This window comes from Malania oleifera, chromosome 8 (genome assembly GCF_029873635.1).
Source record: "Malania oleifera isolate guangnan ecotype guangnan chromosome 8, ASM2987363v1, whole genome shotgun sequence".
Lineage (NCBI taxonomy): Eukaryota > Viridiplantae > Streptophyta > Magnoliopsida > Santalales > Ximeniaceae > Malania > Malania oleifera.
The window spans coordinates 86,339,042-86,352,632 of record NC_080424.1 but is presented as its reverse complement, the minus strand read 5'-3'; the positions used below and the strand labels follow the sequence as shown (position 1 = coordinate 86,352,632).

The following is a 13,591-nucleotide window of genomic DNA, read 5'->3' as shown; positions in this document are numbered from 1 at the left end:
AATAAACATACACTATACATAAACCAGGTGCACCAAAATAAAGAGAGGGGTAATCTAACCAGCTAGGTTATTAGACATCAATATTAATAAACTACATCTTTGAATCCTGCTTGAACACTCTCAGAAGAAACATGCTGATCAATCATGCCTATCAGAACCAGGGGGGGGAAGGAAATATAAAATGCATAAAGCTAGCAGCCAAACAGAAAAAACATACACCATAGATGCATCATGCACCAGGACCACGAGCACTTTTTATCGACATTAATAAAATTTCCACCGCTACTGTAGTATTGCAAGCATCACAATTTACACACTTAGACGAAGAATCTACATCTAAAGAAAATAAATAACACGAAAATACCTCTCCTTGCGATCCTGCAATCCTTGAAGATAGTTCTTGTAATGATTCTCTATGAACTGCTTCGCCGCGGCAGCCTTCTGCCTCGTCACGGGTGACGAAACAGAGACGTCCTGAGCCAAATCGAAGCACCGATCGGGCTTCGTGCTCAGAGCGCCGAGCTTCACGGTGCCGTCTCCAGCGTCCATCTGCGCCACCGAATCGTTTCCGCCTAGGGCTTCAGATACACTCAATTAAATCGCAGAAGCTTGAAGGAAGAGTTCAACGGCGACGAGAAGAACCTGAGAAGAGAGATGAGGAGGAGTGAGAGGGACATGAAGACGGGTTTGAAGGGGTATGAATTGTCACTTGTAAGACTCGGAGCTGTCTTGCTTGTGAGTTGAGCAGAGAACAGTTCTATGTGCTTCGGTGTTAAATTTAACAATTTCGAATTTTAAATTTGCCTTTTTTGGGGGAATGGAGTGATAGCGACGGCAGCATATTCCTCCGGCTGAACTTCGACCGTGGACCGGCGAAAGAAATCTGCTCTGTGACCTTTGAAGGAGGAGGGAGAGAGAGAGAGAGAGAGAGGGTGGAGAGCGGTTCTGCGACTCCGTCTTTAAGGTGTCGGCGGGAATCCAAATAGCGGAGAAACGGATGGTTACCGCACGCGCCAAAGAAGAGCGTGGATATGCGAGCCGCGATGAGCTGCCAAGCTGGCAGCGTCCGTCGGTTGGTATTTAAGATTCAAGCTGTTCACAATTATGGGTGAGAAAGCCATGTTTGGAGAGACTTTTTTGTCGAGTTTAATGAATTTTTAATTAATTCAAAAGGTCATAAATTCACTTAAAATGTAAAGCTTCTAGAAATGCATATCAGCCCCTTTTTATTTGGGAATATTTTATTTTTAATTTCCCAATAATTATAAAAATATTTTAATTTTACAATTTACATAAAATGAGAAATTTTTTATTTTTCAAAATTTTACGTATGCATCAGAAATTTAAAAATTGTAATTCAAAAAAATAAAAATTAGGGAAATTTTATTTTTTTATTTTAATTACGCAATAATGCATTAAATTCATGTAACATCAAATTTGATGATTTAAATTAATATGTTTTATCCTAAAAGTCAAAGCAATAACATGTGACTATTAATATATTTTAATAATTATAATGTCTTATTTTAAATTTAAAAATAATTATTTAATCAATTAAAGAAGCACGCACACCCATAAAAAAAATTATTAATAATCACTAATTCCAAAAATTTAAATGACATGCAAACCTATGTGCTTTGTCAATATAATTATAATTCTTTTTACATTCTTTTAATCACAGAAAAAATATATATAAATTGATTAAGTAATCATTATTTACTCACAAAATCAAAAAGAAAAATCACTACTCTAAAAACAATAATAATTTAACATTTTATCCATTATAACAATTTTTAAAAAATTGAATTTTACTTTTAAGAGTCCTTATAAGTTTTGATGGATAATTGAACACGGTGGCATTTACCAACATTCACATGGTGGTCCACGTCACCATTGGGTCAACCTGGCTGGCATCCATAAGCCAAAATTTCCGGACCGCAATCCTGAGGGAAGCTTGAAAAATGAGAAGGCAAATTTTTAAAGTGGGTGGACCGGGTTGGGAAGTGAAACGTGCGAGGAGACTGTGCGCCCCACCGAAACGCGAGACGGGAGGCATAAGGCTCGCGATCCGGGGAGGAGCCTCCTCTGCACGTGGCAGGCCGAGGCCTGAGGGGCTGAGACTAGGAGGCTTAGAGCGTGCCACGTGAGCCTGACTTTAGATCTGTTTCACAATTTTCACGATCGTCATGCAAATTTTAAGCAATAAAAGAAATAATAAATAAACAAAGGAATACGGTCCACACACTGGGCTTTTTTATATGCATATATTTTATTACTTTTAAATTATTTTTAGTTTAAAATTTATTAAAGACTAATATAACTAAGAAAAAAATAAAAGTTGTTTAAACATAAATTTTTTTAATTGATATTGGAAATAAAGCCCTAAACCCCCATTTGGAATGTCTAAAAAAGTAAAAATTTATTAATAAAAATACTAAAATTAAGTATTTGCATCAATAATTAAATGAGTTTTTCGGAGTGGGAGTAGGTAAGGTTTATTACAAGCAAATCACATAATCAGAAAAACCGTCTGAGTAGATAAGACAGTTCAAGTTAGTCGCGTGCAAACCATGTAACCTCTCAAATAAAAACAAGTCAAGTTAGTCATATACAAACCACATGACCATAAAGGCATCCCTAAGTGGGGGCAAGTCAAGTTTGTTATGTATAGACCACGAGCATGTCAGATCTATCATATGCAACTCGTGTGACCACAAGGGTTTTTCCCAATTAGGGAGCAGGTTTAGTAAAACCACCCAGGTAGGACAAATAGAAATGGATAGCTCCATCCAATGCAGCTCAATCAAAAAATAGGCAATTTAGTCCTATCATCCATGTAAGATATAGGAGAGTTGCCTATAATTAGATGGTTATATGCCATATAGCAAAGGCTACATAGTATTTGAAATCTCTCTCTCTCTCTCTCTCTCTCTCTCTCTCTCTCTCTCTCTCTCTCTCTCCCCCCCCCCCTCTTCCCCCAAAATTTACTCATCTAAAGTAATTATCTAACTTAAGCATCGAAGAGATTCTCGAAGGTCATCAAGACCTCCAAAGAAGCTATATATGTAGCCTTATTTTGCATATATTAAAAGTGGTTATAAAGTGCAACCATTCATCTATGAGAAAAATCATTAAAGTGGTAGATCATTGTTAGGCATCTACATTTAACTCTTTAAAAATATTATTATTTCATTTTCCAGTAACAAGTGTTGAAGCCAATTAGTGAAATTGCCCCCCCGAAGGTTGACATAACAAGTGATTTGAGTGGTTGGTGGATACTTGTGGTTACTTCTAAGATCTATCAAAATGGAATAAGGCTCTTGAAAGTCCCAATGGCTTTTGAGGGATCTCTTCTAATTAGTAGATTGATATGAGAATTAAGAAAAGGAAATACTTACTTTTGAGAGAGAGAGAGAGAGAGAGAGAGAGAGAGAGAGAGAGAGAGAGAGAGAGAGAGAGTTATGAGCATCATTGTGTGTACTTACCCTAAGGGGGAGAGTTCCTCGTGTTCTTATAGTCCTTCCCTGTGTGGTTCACTCCCGTGGAAAGATGTGTAAGACATTAATTGCCTCAAATGAAATTATAATCATATTTGTTGAGGTAATATGAAAGGTCTTTAAATAAAATATTGTTATCATAATTGTAATTATGTTTTCTGATTAATGATCTCAAAATTTTGTAAAGTTATAATGACATATCGGAATATGAGAAGTCTATAATTATGATACATTATTAATCACTTGATGGAAGTGATTATAAAAGAGAAGTTAGGGAGTTAGGGGCTGGTCCTATCTCAACCTATGATGCTTATGCTAAATATATCCATCAAATTAAGTTGAAGCATGAGGAAAGAAACACGGTCTGAAAATATATATATATATATATATATATATATATATATATATTTGGAGGCTATGGATCAAGGTATGCATTATTTTAATGTTCATAATTGTAAAATTATGAGTTTTAAAGATCTTAAAATTATGATGTATGAATAATGTTTATCATGTTTAAACTTACATGTGGTATCAGAGCCAAGTTGTAGAAACTCATGATTTTCGATTATGATTAAAGGTTCATGTTTCGTTAAATGTTAGTTCATGAATCAAGGCATAGTAACCTTCTATTTTTCTAAGATATAATGGTGTAAGTATGGTACATCTTGGTTAATAAAATTTGACAACGCAGTACATCTCCAAACTTATTTTATGTGCACTATATTTAATTTTATTCTACCATGATACTTCTTAAAATCTATGTAATAATAATGATGATGTAGAATGTCTGATGTGATAGTAAATATATATAATGTTAATGTATGCTAATATGAATCAAGAAGTATTTTATCAACATGTTTACGTTACTCACAATATTTTAACATTATGATGTTCTAAAGTATTTTAATTTTAATCGCCAAAGTGACTAAATCATTAATTAAAGTACTCATATATTTGATGCTAGAATGATATAAAATTATTATAAGACATCAAGAATCACCCAAAGGTCGATTATTTGTTCTTATAATATAAGGATAATGTTTTGGTAATACTATTATGTATTATTATTTTATCTATTTATCCAAAGATAATAGATACTTATAATGAGTACATATAATGTTACCAAAGTAATGTTAAAATTCAAAATTTAATTAGCATCATTTTAAAGCTCTTTACATTAGTGTTTTTCCCAAAGGAAAACATTAATATATTTATGTTTGTGATCTTATAAATGCTTCATTCAAAGCATTAAATATGGTTAATTTTTGCAATATCTGTGTCTAGATCATTACACTTGCATGCTTCATCTGTTCCAATGTTTAATGGGTTGAATTTTGCTGATTGGAGTGAACAAGTTCAATTTCACCTCAGTGTATTGAATATTTATTTGGCACTCTTAAGTGATCAGTTTGCTGCTATTACTGATTCTAGTAATTTTAAAGAAATAACCTATTATAATAATTGGGAAAGATCAAATAGGTTAAGTTTGATATTTATGCGAATGAGTGTTGCAGATAACATCAAGACAGCTATTCCCAAAACTGAAAGTGTTAAAGAGTTTTTAAAGTTTGTGGGGGAGCGTTCCCAAATAGCAGATAAGTCTCTTGCTGGGATATTTATGGGTACGTTAACCACCATGAAGTTTGATGATTCACGTACTATGCATGAGCATGTTGTTGAAATAAAAAATATTGTAGCAAAACTTAAGACTTTGGGAATGGATGTGAATAAAAATTTCCTTGTACAGTTCATTTTAAACTCATTACCGACTGAGTATGGACCGTTTCAAATGAACTATAACCCCATGAAAGATAAATGGAATGTGCATGAATTGCACAGTATGTTAGTTCAAGAGGAAACACGACTGAACAATGAAGGAATTTACTCTATTGATTATGTGAACAATCAAGGAGCTAAAAAGAAAGTAAAGAAGTATGGAAAGGGGAAAGGATCTTTAAAGGATAATGAATCCACTTCTCATATCCAGAAGAAGGTATCAAGTAAGGACAAGTATCAATTCTATGGGAAACCTGGACATTACTAGAAGTACTGCTTGAAATGGAAAACTTGGTTCGAAAGGAAAGGTAAGCCTAGTGCTTATGTATGTTTCGAATCAAATTTAGTTGAAATTCCTTATAATATTTGGTGGATTGATTATGGATGTACAATTCATGTTTCTAATTTGATGCAGGGATTTCTTACAATCCGGAACATAAACCCAAATGAAAAGTTTATCTTCATGGGGAACAAAATAAAAGTGTCAATTGAAGCTGTCGGGACTTATCTTTTAATCCTAGACACTGGTTATTGTTTAGATTTATATGAGACTTTTTATATTCCTAGTATTTCTAGGAATTTAGTTTCATTATCTAAATTGGATGTTTCTGGATACACTTGTAATTTTAATAAAGGATGTTTCAGTTTATTTAAGGATACCTATATGGTTGGTTGTGGTATGCTCTGTGATGGATTATATAAGTTAAAAACTTGATAATCATTATGTTGAAACACTTTTAACCTCGCATCATAGTATTGGTACTAAATGAAGTTTAGTGAATGAATGATTTGCTTACTTGTGGCATAAACGATTAGGTCATATTTCCAAAGAAAGACTGGAAAGATTAGTAAAGAGTGAAATACTTCCAAATTTGGATTTCACTGACCTTGACATTTGTGTAGATTGTATCAAAGGAAAGCATACAAGACACACAAAGAAAGGAGCCACAAGGAGCACTCAGCTTCTAGAAATTATACACATTGATATATGTGGACCCTTTGACGTAAATACCTTCAGTAATGATAGATATTTCATCACCTTTATCGATGATTTTTCACGTTACGAATATGTTTACTTGCTACATGATAAATATCAAGCGATAAATGCTTTGGAGATTTCTGTAAATGAAGTTGAAAGGCAATTAGATAGAAAGGAGAAAATTGTTAGATCTGATAAAGAAGGTGTGACGCCCCAATTTTTGTACAAAATTTTTTTTTTAATAATAAATAGATATTTTACATGTCATCGACAACATCCACAAATCAGTCACGTCAACAACCCTATTACCATTCGTACAACTCGACCCGCATTTAGTACTGGATAAAAAGTCATTTTATTTATACAATCTAACAACGGAAGACAGTATATTTATATCATCCAGAATACAATATCCAGAGTATTAACATACATATTTACACAATACTATCTCATGCCCAAAAACAATATAACCCTAGGGAATCACACCTCCCTAGTCCAAACTCACCCTGTATATCAGGGTTCTAGCTCCCTATGATCACGGAGCTCTATCACTTGGCTTATACCTGTTCGCTGAAAAATTTAGATAATTTGAATGAGACACATCTCAGTAAGAAGGAATAAATTATTTATAGTGTGTGGTCATATGAGTTCAGTTATAATATGCTTTACTTCTCAAAACAACATTTCATCTGAGAAAATACACTAATAAATATATTCTCATAATCATATAGATATACAACACAAGCTTTTATAACCTTTAAAATCATTTCTCAAAATCAATCATTCCAACACATTTTTACATGCGAAGTTCCTGAGAATAGGGAAGATTACCCGCCCATACAGGTATCTTCCCTCTGCCCTAACATGTTATGTAGTCAGGTATGGCCACATTTGATACCTATCAGGGCACTCACCTTACTCAGTAAGCCCTCAGGCAGAGAGTTTCACTTCGCCTAAATTATTTATTTTATAAAACACATACTCTTTCATTTCTCATAATCATTTCCCATTTTAACTCATTACATATCTATGTATACATAAATTCACATTTATGTACTTTACATAATACATTAGATCACATAATTTCAATTCTCAGCACATTCACAATTTTCATACCGAGCATACCTCCCCAATGGCATCAGTAGGAATCTCACAACACAGTTTCCATACTGATCATACCTCCCCAACGACATCAGAACTTCACACACACAATCCCCCCACTGAGCATACTTCCCCAACGACATCAGTAGGAACTTCACACACACACACAGTTTCCATACTGAGCATACCTCCCCAACGACATTAGTAGGAACTTCACACACACACACGCAGTCTTCATACTAAGTATACCTCCCCAATGGCATCAGTAGGAACGTCACACACATACACAGTCTCCATACTGAGCATACCTCCCTAACGGCATCAGTAGGAACTTCACACACACACACACACAGTCTCCATACTGAACATACCTCCCCAACGGCATTAGTAGGAACTTCACACACACACATACAGTTTCCATACTGAGCATACCTCCCCAACAGCATCAGTAGGAACTTCACACACACACACACACACACACACACACAGTCTCCATACTGAGCATACCTCCCCAACGGCATCAATAGGAAAGGAATACCACCCACCCGCAATTATTGTGCAGTATTGGCATATCATTAATCATATTTCAGTATATTTCAATTCAATTTAATATAAATATTATCATCATTTTCTGTGCACATTTCATCATCTCATAATAATATATATTATATTTCACATATTTCCACATTTCCCAAAATACTCATATCAGTAATTTGTATAAACTCATTTTTCATGCAAATAATTTCTACTCACGTATAAATATCACATCAATCATTCTCATTTCAATATTTTCTCAGAAGATACACATAATTATATTTCACATTTTTCAACACATGTCATGTGCCACACAATTTTCATCTAATACTCATAATATGTTAATTTCACACTACAAAGCATCACAATTTAATATTACTCAAATGCCACACAATTTATCTAATATTTATATCATAATAATTTTTAGGCAAAATACCATATGTTCATTTTCACATATTAATTCACACAGTAATTCTAAATATATAGTTATAATTTATTCCCCTTACCTGGCTTACTAAGAGACTCGTGAACACCCCCAATCCTACGCCCTTGGCGCCCAAAATTCAACTCCTCCAATTTGCATCTTCCCTAGATTAACTAATTTATTTCTCCAAAATAATACTCATATAACCTTCCCTAAGCTCCATATACCTCAAATTAATATTTAAACTAACATTTAACAGCCCCACTTAATTTTTTAAATTTTACCTGCGAATCCCAAAATTACACCCGCGGCGCTCACCCGGGTCCTAAATTTCAGAAATCTTACTTTAACCTCACATGCTCAACATTTTAGCATTTATAAATTAATCATAATTAATTAAAAATAAGCCCCTTAATAACCCCTGTACCCCAAATTTGGGATTTTGCCCATGACGACTCCACTAGAATTCTGTCCCGTTAGACTTGTAGAGAATCATCCCTAGATTCTCGTGGTGGTATTCGTTTGTCAATTGAACTTATAATTTGCAAGAAATTAAAGAAAAAGAGAAAATTAACTTACCCCAAGAGATACGTCTACGCCGCTCCTACCACCGATCCGCTCCGGTAGAAATGACGGCAGCAGAGAATAGAGCTCAACGGTATTTTCTGATTCTTGATCGGGCGAGAATCTGTCCCAAAACTGAAGAGAGAGTGAGAGAGAACGAGAGGAGAGAAAGAGACTATGCAGGAAACCTACGTAGAAGGAAACTAAAAGGAAAAAAAAGAGGGGGGGGCTCTCTGCCATTTGAGATGCTTGCTGAAGCTTAAAAGCTTCAAGAAGCTTTGTTTTTTTTTTTTTTTAATTTGATATATATATATATTAATATTATAACTTTTGCTTATATATATACATATATATATAATCTATATTATATTATTATTATTTATTTATATATATATATATATATATATATATATATTGGAATCACCCCACTAATCCCATATAGTCCTATCTGGGGTTGTTACAGGAGGTGAATATTATGGAAGGTATAACGAAACTAGACAACTACCTAGTCCATTTGCTAAATTCCTTGAAAAACGTGGTATTTGTGCTCAATACACAATGTCAGGTACACCAGAACATAATGGTGTATCAGAAAGGCGTAATAGGACTTTGATGGATATGGTTAGGAGCATGATAAGCAGAAAGTCTTTACCCAATTCATTGTGGATGTATGCTTTAAAAACTACCATGTATGTATTAAATTGTGTTCCTAGTAAGATAGTTCCAAAGACACCATTTTGAGCTTTGGACAGGCAGGAAACCAAGTTTACGACACCTGCATATTTGGAGTTGTAAGGCAGAAGTTAAAGTTTATAATCCACAAGAAAAGAAGCTGGATGCAAGAACAATCAATGGTAATTTCATTGGTTATCCAGAAAAATTGAAAGGGTATATATTTTATTATCCTAGTCATATCACAAGAATAGTTGAAACTGGAAATGCTAGGTTCATTGAGAATGATGAAACTAGTGGGAGTATGGTTCCATTAAATGTGGAAATTAAGGAAATTACAACTCCCACTATTCAAAGTAAACCTATTATAGAAAAATCACAAGAGGTTGCGTTAAGATGATCTCAAAGAGAAAAGAAATCTGCTATCTCAGATGATTATGTGGTTTATCTTCAAGATTCAGATTTTGACTTAGGAATTGAAGATGATCTAGTTTCATTTTCACAGGCCATTAGCTGTGATAATTCTGATAAATGGATGGATGCCATGAAAGAAGAGTTAAAGTCTACGGAACAAAATGAAGTCTGGGATCTTGCAGAATTGCCAGAAGATTGCAAGAGATTTGGATGTAAATGGGTTTTTAAAACCAAACGAGACTCTCGTGGTAACCTTGAACATTACAAGGCCAGACTTGTTGCTAAAGGCTTTACTCAGAAAAATTGTATTGATTATAAAGAGACTTTTTCACCAGTCTCTAAGAAAGATTCTTTCAGAATTATTATGGCATTAGTAGCTCATTACGTTTTAGAGTTACATCAAATGGATGTGAAAACTGCATTTCTAAATGGGAAATTAGATGAAGATGTTTATATGGATCAACCATTGGGTTTTACAGTTGAAGGGAAAGAAAATTTGGTGTGTAAACTTAAGAATTCAATATACGGACTTAAACAAGCATCCCAACAATGGTATCTTAAGTTTAATAATACCATTGGTTCCTTTGGATTTAAAGAAAACACAGTTGATCGGTGTATATATCTGAAGATTAGTGGGAGTAAGTTTATATTCCTGATTCTGTATGTTGATGATATTTTGCTTGCAACTAATGATCTTGGCCTGTTACATAACACTAAAGAATATCTCTCTAAAAACTTTGAAATGAAAGATATAGGAGAGGCAAAGTATGTGACCGGAATGGAAATATTTCGAGATCGGTCCCAAGGACTAGTTGGTTTGTCTCATAAAGGTTATATAAATAAAGTTTTAGAGAGATTTAACATGGACAGATGCTCAGCTTCACCTATTCCAATTCAAAAAGGAGACAAGTTCAGTCTCATGCAATGTCCTAAAAATGATCTGGAACGGAAGCAAATGAATGATGTTCCTTATGCATCTGTTGTTGGGAGCTTGATGTATGCTTAAATGTGCACAAGGCCTGACATTAGTTTTGCAGTTGGAATGCTCGATAGATATTAAAGTAATCCAGGAATAATTCACTAGAAGGCTGCATAGAATGTTCTAAGATACTTGCAACGAATGAAAGATTACAAGCTTATGTATCGAAGGTTTGATCATCTGGAGGTGGTTGGATATTCAGATTCTAATTTTGATGGATGTGTGGATACAAGAAAGTCCACATTTGGCTATGTATGCTTGCTAGACGGAGGAGCAATTTCATGAAAGAGTGCGAAGCAGTCAATAATTGTTGCATCCACTATGGAAGCTGAATTTATAGCTTGCTTTAAGACTACAGTTTAGGCTAATTGGTTGCAAAACTTTATTTAGGACTTGGAATAGTCGACAGTATCACCAAGCCGCTGAAAATTTATTGTGATAATTCCGCAGTTGTCTTCTTCTATAAGAATGATAAGTATTCCAACGGTGCTGAGCATATGGAATTAAAATACTTTGTTGTTAAAGAAGACGTACAGAAACAAAAAGTATTAATTGAACATTTTAGCACCCTTTGTATGATAGCTGATCCTTTGACGAAAGGATTGCCGCCCAAAACATTTATTGGTCATGTTGAAAAGATGAGCATCATTGAATCTTAATGTATGTTGTTTAATCGATATTTGAGCTCGATAATGAAAATGTTTATGTTATTTCTGTTTTCTATTTTGTATACATAATTGTTATGGAATAATGATAACAAGATTAAATTTGGACCTAATGTATGCCTCTCAACTAAAAGATCATTGTGTGTAGTGGAACTTGTATTGTAGTGCATGGAAGGAACTATGTTAATAAAGATGATATGGAACCGCCATGACTCCTACAAGTTTTCTATATATTAATGATAACTAATGTATACGCATTATGATAAACTACGTTACATAATTTCACTTGAGCCAAGTGAGAGAATGTAAGACATTAATTGTCTCAAATGAAATTATAATCATATTTGTTGAGGTAATATGAAAGGTTTTTAAATAAAATATTGTTATCATAATTGTAATTATGTTTTCTGATTAATGATCTCAGAATTTTGTAAAACTATAATGACATCTCGAAATATGAGAAGTCTATAATTATGATATAATTATGATACAGTATTGATCACTTGATGGCAGTGATTATAAAATAGAGGTTAGGAGTTGGTCCTATCTCAACCTATGATGTTTATGCTAAATATATCCATCAAATTAAGTTGAAGTATAAGGAAGAGCAAGGGTTGTGAGATAGAAACACAGTCTAAAATATATATATATATATATATATATATATATTTGGAGGCTATGGATCAAGGTATGTTATGTTTTAACGTTAATAATTGTAAAATTATGAGTTTCGAAGGTCTTAAAATTATGATGTATGAATAATGTTTATTGTAATGACCCGAAAAATAAAATAATTAGGAAATACAATAAATAAAATGGATTAATGGGTAATAAGGAAAAAGGAAAGAAATTAGAAGAGGAATAGCAGGCCTTGTTGACGAATGTCTTGTCCTCGTCGACGAGTGTCCTTCTAAAGCTCGTCGACGAATCCAGTTCCTCGTCAGCGGAGGAATCCCGAGAGAGAGTATATTTTTGAACTCTGAATTTCATCAACAAAGGTATTTTCTCGTCGACGAAGTCTCTATAGCGCCTCGTCAACGAACCCACGTGTCTCATCTACGAAGCCCTGCCTATAAATTGAAGTTTTTTTCATTTCAGCGAGGAAACTCGGGAAACTTCAACTTCTCTCTCTAAAATACGATTTTCCCAACCTTCTCTCTTCGATTTTGGGCCGGATTTGACTCGGTTTGATGTTTCAAAACCACCATGAGGTTCATAGGATCGTTCTCTATGAGGCTATAGGAGCTAATCGTTGGATTGAGGGGTTTGGGAAACATCCCAAAATCAGGGTAAGTAAGTTATTTTGGGATTTTCTTAAGAAATAATGTTATTTGGACCCTAGGAAGTAGTAAATAGGTGTTTTATTAAGATTTGAGTTAATTGGAATTTATTTTAATTAAGTTAGGATTTTTTATTCAGGGTCCAAGTGAACGCTGCGGGTATCGATTTGGGGATCCTGCCAGTGTAGTTTGAAAGTCAGCTAAGGGGGAAATTTATGTATTAAATCAAGTTTTTCATGAATTAAAAAGAATTATGTGTTATTTATATATATATGTTTATATGTGGGTTTAAAATGCCAGCCATGAAATTTATGTTTTCTGAACCTAGGATTGTTTGTATGGCTATATATATGTGAAAGTAAATGAACGAAAGTGAAAAGTGATTTCTGAGGAATTATATAAGAAATGAAATGTATTTTCAGCATATAAATGTTAAATGTGGGTTGACTTATTTTACAGGAATATGTATGAATTTTTATTGTTAAATTGTGTGACATGAGATTCTGTGCAAATATATGTTAAATGTATAAGATGCAGGCTAAGTAAGTAAAATATTGAGAATAAAATATGTTATGGACTATGTTGCTTGTATATATTAAATGCAACCATGTAAATGTAAGACAGCTGAAAGATAGTCATGTTAGCAGATTCTAACGCATTTCTATGTGGACTAACAAATGATGGCTAAAGACCAGTTGCAGTACGA

At 33.8% G+C, this 13,591-nt stretch overlaps 2 protein-coding genes across 5 annotated transcripts in view; one reads left to right on the top strand and one right to left on the bottom strand.

Annotated features, from left to right (window-relative positions):
• The window catches only part of LOC131161330 (uncharacterized), a 44,075-nt gene extending 43,072 nt beyond the window's left edge, over nt 1–1,003 (bottom strand). Inside the window, exons 1-2 of one of the 4 annotated variants that reach the window (XM_058117022.1) lie at nt 805–1,003; nt 365–642 (exon numbers count right to left, since the gene is read on the bottom strand). In XM_058117022.1, the coding sequence (XP_057973005.1) occupies nt 365–549 (185 nt within the window). In that variant the 5' untranslated portion in view covers nt 550–642; nt 805–1,003. Of the gene's footprint in view, nt 1–364 lie in introns of all 4 variants that reach the window. The other 3 variants (XM_058117025.1, XM_058117023.1, XM_058117024.1) reach the window with 3 other exon arrangements.
• Nucleotides 1,004–1,031: 28 nt separating this feature from the next.
• LOC131162792 (uncharacterized) lies at nt 1,032–10,967 on the top strand. Its single transcript, XM_058119391.1, has 6 exons — nt 1,032–1,108; nt 4,782–4,927; nt 5,012–5,490; nt 5,689–5,800; nt 9,628–9,903; nt 10,003–10,967. The coding sequence occupies exons 1-6, from the start codon at nt 1,032–1,034 to the stop codon at nt 10,965–10,967; spliced, it is 2,055 nt and encodes a 684-aa protein (XP_057975374.1).
• Nucleotides 10,968–13,591: the final 2,624 nt, after the last annotated feature.

Bases quoted from the DNA above. Each gene is read 5' to 3' on its own strand.
- LOC131162792 (XM_058119391.1), top strand. From the start codon at position 1,032: ATGCGAGCCGCGATGAGCTGCCAAGCTGGCAGCGTCCGTCGGTTGGTA. The intron at 4,928-5,011 runs GTAATTTTAAAG...TGAGTGTTGCAG, and splicing joins TGCTGCTATTACTGATTCTA to ATAACATCAAGACAGCTATT. The intron at 5,801-9,627 runs GTTATTGTTTAG...AGCTTTGGACAG, and splicing joins TCTTTTAATCCTAGACACTG to GCAGGAAACCAAGTTTACGA.